This window comes from Limulus polyphemus, unplaced genomic scaffold (genome assembly GCF_000517525.1).
Source record: "Limulus polyphemus unplaced genomic scaffold, Limulus_polyphemus-2.1.2 Scaffold1922, whole genome shotgun sequence".
NCBI lineage: Eukaryota > Metazoa > Arthropoda > Merostomata > Xiphosura > Limulidae > Limulus > Limulus polyphemus.
Window position 1 is genome coordinate 79463 of NW_013667532.1, and position 5819 is coordinate 85281.

The following is a 5819-nucleotide window of genomic DNA, read 5'->3' on the forward strand; positions in this document are numbered from 1 at the left end:
TAATCTTCTAATCCAAATCTGTGATAAAATCACACCAAATTGCAGATGTCTTTATCTAGATTAATTTTATTTAATCCCCTTACCCGGGAGGTTTTTTTGTTCTGTACTAGAAATAGTCAGTTGTGCTTATCCAAAATACCGGATACATGCAGCATGATATATTTAACGTTACACTCTTAAACTTAGCTGTTTATTTCCTCAAAGCTACGCAAGAGCTATTTTTGCTAGAAGGTAGTCAGTCAACAGCATCCACCACAAACTCTTGGGGTATTCTAATCAAACAGTGTGATTTAACTGTCACTCTTATAACACTCCCATGGCCATAAAGCGTGACTGCATTGCAACAAGACATGAACCACGAACCCTCAGATTCATACTCTGGCATGCTAACCACCAGGCTAATATTCACGACAAAAAACATGGAGACTGATATTGGTGTTTAATAACTGTAACATTAAATTGTAAATTGTTTATGAAATAGTTATTAGAATTTGTATTTTTTTGGCAGTTGTGATTTCAAAAAGAAATCTGATTCATTATTCAAAAACATGATGTTAGAAAAACAAGCAAGTTCAATAAGTCTTGATACAAAATGATAAAAACCCTATAACCCGAGTGCTTTCAAAAGGTGGACCTTTCTTCTTCAGGGGTAAACTGGGAATGATTCAAAAACATATTCATGATGTTAGAAAAACAAGCAAGTTCAATAAGACTTGATACAAAATGATAAAAACCCTATAACCCAAGTGCTCTCAAAAGGTCGACCTTTCTTCTTCAGGAGCAAACTGGGAATGATTCAAAAACGTAGGTAATTTCTCCTACAAAATATGTTCTTCAATTTATTACATCCATATATTTAAGAGCATCAACGCTTCAAAACATACAAAAGGTCTCGTATTTGTTTCTGTAATATTTACAACTTCAATAATATCTTCCCATGCATTTAAGTTCAGAATTATACCAATATAAGTATCAATGCGTTAAAAAAAAAACAAATGTATGTAACATACAAGTAAAAGTATGACTCATTTTGGGTTTTCACATTTTTGTGTTTTTGAAGGAAAAAGATATACACCAAGTATAAGAACGTCTCTGTTAAACTCTTTTAATTTATTTCAAGAGGTTATTATTTCTCAGCTGTGCCAACAGTTTTCAAAGCAAGTTAACACGCAAGTCACATCATTTCCAAGCCTTTTCACAGGATTTAGAAAAAATATTTGAAGTTTTGTTTAATAAGTTTCAAACCAATTCTGAGCTCACCAAAGGCTTTCTGAACAATCTTGAAAACTTTGTTTTAGAACTATGCTTTTCAGGGGTAAACAACTGATACGTTTGGATTGTTTTAGTGTCATTAGTTTTTTCACTAGTTTTTTCACAACTGTCATTGTTCTCGGTGTTGGGTGAAACATCTGAAGAGCAGTTAAGAAGCTTCGTAAACCAGTCGGGATTTTTTTGTACGTAATCACTCATTTCATTAATAGCATCATTAAGAGAATGTCCAACCCAAGAAGACAGCAAATCGTGGCCTGGCATACGTGGGTACACTCGAAGTAACGGTATCGATATCTTCGGCTGTTCTTTATGCAAGTGGCATATCAACTTATTTAGCTCTTCTACCATCTTGTAAGTTTTACCAGCAGCATTCAATTGCAGTATTTTTGGAATATGGTGGGAACCCGAGTATTTAAAGTACACTTTAACAAACCTGTTGGTGCTCATTTTTTTAGGTATTTCATTAACAATCAGGTTCAGTGCTGGAGTAAAACGATTCATTTGGGTCTGCATCTCTTGCATTTTTGGCATATTTTGTCTCTCGGCTTTGTGGAACACACCTTCGGATATGATGATGATAATGTAGTCAACTTCTTTGACTGATTTTAACAGCCAGTTGTTTGGGTCTTCATTTTTGGTGCTTCTTTCATCCAGTAAAACTTCAACATTACACTTATGTTGCAGGTAATCAGCAAATCTTTCAACCACCTGATAATGTTTTTTACAGTCATACGAATATACTAATAATACTCTTGGTACATTGATTCTAGTCCCTGAAAGAAGAAACAGACAACTTTTCTAAATGTTGAAATCAATGTGTTTTGATTTTTATCTAAGTTTTATAACACACTGCCATCCACTATAAAGTATGTCATGATAATCTACTTTCACTGTAAGATATTTCGTGATAATCTACTTTCACTGTGAGGTATTTCGTGATAATCTACTGTCACTGTAAGTACTGTCACTGTAAGGTATTTAGTGATAATCTACTGTCACTGTAAGGTATTTCGTGATAATCTACTTTCACTGTGAGGTATTTCGTGATAATCTACTGTCACTGTGAGGTATTTCGTGATAATCTACTGTCACTGTGAGGTATTTCGTGATAATCTACTGTCACTGTAAGGTATTTTGTGATAATCTACTTTCACTGTAAAGTATTTTGTGATAACCTACTTTCACTGTAAGGTACTTCTTTGTACAACAATTCAATGTCAATGTTATCTGAAAAGTGTAAAAACAATTCACTGAAAATATTTTTTCGATAGGTACTTATCGCCTCTCACCAAAACTATCTCAATCCTGGTCTGCCCTCCAGGCATTGCTAAAACGTTTTCCCTAACAGTGCACCAGTCTTTTATACCCCAGCAGTTTTGTGCCAATCATGTGACTACCCCCCACCAATCATACTGCAGCAACTATACTAGCCCAGCTAGCTCCCTCTTCTATTCTAGAACAATACTCACTTTTGAGAATTAGTAGGTACAAACCAGAAACATCAGTGGGAAGTGGGTGAGAAGAAGCAAATAGCAATTGGAAATACATTTTCAGTGTAAGAAAATGTTAACTTCTGAATCAGTCTTACCTCTGTTCACCCAAAGCTAGAATCCCACATTCCAAAGGTGGAGGGGGGGCCAGTGAAGGTGCATCAATATCCAATCAAGCAGTAACAAACACACTGAAAAAACAGGTGTGCAAGAATATGAAATGAAAGTACACCTGTGGGGTATAGCACCACTTCACCCAGTAATTAACACAGTAACACAAAGAGGGTGGAACTGAATTGGTGGGCACCAATACATTCAGGAAAGAGATGTACAGCAACGAATCAGTGGAGAAGTGCTGTAAAACTATAATTTGAAACAGCATGGCATGGATAAACACTTAAGGTCTAGTGCGAAGCAACAATGAGCCACTATAAGTATGTGCCAAGGGTAGTGCCTTGGGTTATATCAGAGTAAGGCAAGTGCGGTTCATCCTAGCAAAAACATCTAGTGGAAACGTCTTGTATAAGATATTGTGATCAACAAGTGCAGTCCACCTGGGCAAAAAATATCCAAGGGTAGTGCCTTGGGTTACATCAGAGTAAGGCAAGTGCGGTCCATCCTAGCAAAAACATCTAGTGGAAACGTCTTGTATAAGATATTGTGATCAACAAGTGCAGTCCACCTGGGCAAAAAATATCCAAGGGTAGTGCCTTGGGATATGGTGGATTACCACAGATCTCCTGGAAAACAGAACAATACCTAATACAGGAGATTATATGAAAAAACGTGATAACAGGTGGAAAGTGTTGTAGAAAGAAATTTCTACTCAGTAGTTATATCCTTCCTCACAAAAAAATCATGATTTGAATCGGCTGAACATAAGATACGAATTCCTTATGAACTAAAGTCTGCGTTTTCCCAGCAGATATCGTTGAACCTGAGACCTGGGGACTCATGTCTACTATCACGGGAATTTCACCATCTGCCATATTAAATCTCGATTTCATATGAATAAATTAGAATTTGAAAACCAGATATATTTCTAAGACAAATGAGTAGAAATAATGAAAATCAAACACATGAAGTCAAAACTGATATAAATTTGTGATCAAGCACAATTAAAATTTTGTCGTCACATGGAGAAAGAGTTAAAACACGCATATATACACTAAAATGCCAATTGAGAAAGTGACGATTGTTCTAGAATAGTAGAGGGAGCTAGTTGCACTAGTATAGATGGGCAGACCAGGACTGAGATAGTTTTGGACGACAGGAAGTAAGACCGTTTCCGATTATTCCAGCTATCCAAACAAGCAAAGTACTGCCGTTATGATTTCTCATTTTTACATTTGATTAATTCGAGTTTGTTCAGCTTAAGTGATTAGTGTCACAACACAGAAAAATAATCAACTAATCAGAATTATTTAAGGTGGCTAACACCAAAGTAAGCTTTAAAAAAAAGGTCACTTACTATATATATTCTATAATTTAACTGAATTTCTTGAAATCACTTACGTTTTGTTGGTTGTAACAGGTGTTTCCTTAAAAAGAAAAGTCCTAAAAGCACAAAAACCACCAATAGGAATGTTGAAACAAACAGGAGAATTTTTATGGTGAATGTATGATCTGCAATAAATGGATAACTACCAGTTATAATTTTCTCTAATAGGCATTTAAAAACAAGCATTATGTGAATAATGCAGAAACATTAGGTGAATAAGTTCTTGATCTAGGTAATTAAACAACATTTCTTTAATTCTGAATTTATATCAATATTACAATTAAAAACACCCCAATAACAAGAGGTTTTTTACTTCTCAAGTCATCTCCAAAAAATTGTTTGTTTTTGAATTTCGCGCAAAGCTACACGAGGGCTATCTGCCCTAGCCGTCCCTAATTTAGCATTGTAAGACTAGAGGGAAGGCAGCTAGTCATCACCACCCACCGCCAACTCTTGGGCTACTCTTTTACCAACGAATAGTGGGATTGACCGTCACATTATAACGCCCCCACGGCTGAAAGGGCGAGCATGTCTGGTGTGACAGGGATTCGAACCCGCGACCCTCAGATTGTGAGTCGAGTGCCTTAACCACCTGGCCATGCCGGGCCCATCTCCAAAAAATAAAAATCTACCTTCCAAAAAGTGCTGGATTTCTTAAGTGTTGTGCCTTCACAGTAACATGAAATAACTTATAATTAATGTATTACTTATGTGCAGAAATACACTCTATAATATTTCATTTTTTAAGGTACTAATACATTGTGAAGTAAGGTAGAAGTTTTGTTTTCCTTCTCTTCTTTACAAAAACATGTTGGATTATTAAACCATATCCTTCAACCAATTAACATATCTAACTATTTGCTTCTTAACTCTTTCAGCACGAGCTAGGTCCCTGGGACTGACCTTGTAACAATTTTGTGATTGTTATAGTTTTCATGCTACAACTTTTAAATTAGTAAGTGTAATGTTCACGAAATTTGGCATATTTTCAGTAAACATTACAAGGCTTTCGGGTACAAAATATCAATTTCTTTTTATAAAGTCTTATGTTTTTTTTTAAGTAATGTTTTTCTCATGCCTTTTTTCTTTTCGCATATTGCCTATCCAACATGCAAAGTGATTTTCATTTTAAGATTAAAAATGCTTTTATACATTAGAAAATTTTCAAATTTCACATGTGAAATCTTTATAGCCTCTGGATAGTTATCCAACATTTAAAAAAAAACTATTTTATCTATTATTTTCACTATCGAATCTCTGTACGGATTTGGTAGATTGGACTGATCTCATAACCACTACAAAAAATTAGGAAATAAATATAAATTTTGTTTTTTTCGTTCTACAATGTCTACAAATTATAACTCAAAAACACAAATGTTTAGTATGAATAGCTTAAATGTCATAACATTATATATATATACATATATATTATTTTTATTATATTGATCTTTCAACCGTGCCTGGCTAACAATACAGAAGTTACAATGACGCAGTGCATGTGCACTCATGTTACCATATCCAATAATATAAAACTGACCTTTAGGCTTTACAAAGTT

General features: G+C 34.9%; 1 protein-coding gene across 4 annotated transcripts in view; it reads right to left on the reverse strand.

Annotated features, from left to right (window-relative positions):
• Positions 1–696: 696 nt before the first annotated feature.
• The window catches only part of LOC106465367, a 26452-nt gene continuing 21329 nt past the window's right edge, over positions 697–5819 (reverse strand). For 3 of the 4 annotated variants that reach the window (XM_022393243.1, XM_022393242.1, XM_022393244.1), the window contains exons 8-9: positions 4278–4388; positions 697–2045 (exon numbers count right to left, since the gene is read on the reverse strand). In XM_022393243.1, coding sequence (XP_022248951.1) covers positions 1240–2045; positions 4278–4388 — 917 coding nt within the window. In that variant the 3' untranslated portion in view covers positions 697–1239. The remainder of the gene's footprint in view (positions 2046–4277; positions 4389–5819) is intronic. The other variant, XM_013925589.2, reaches the window with a different exon arrangement.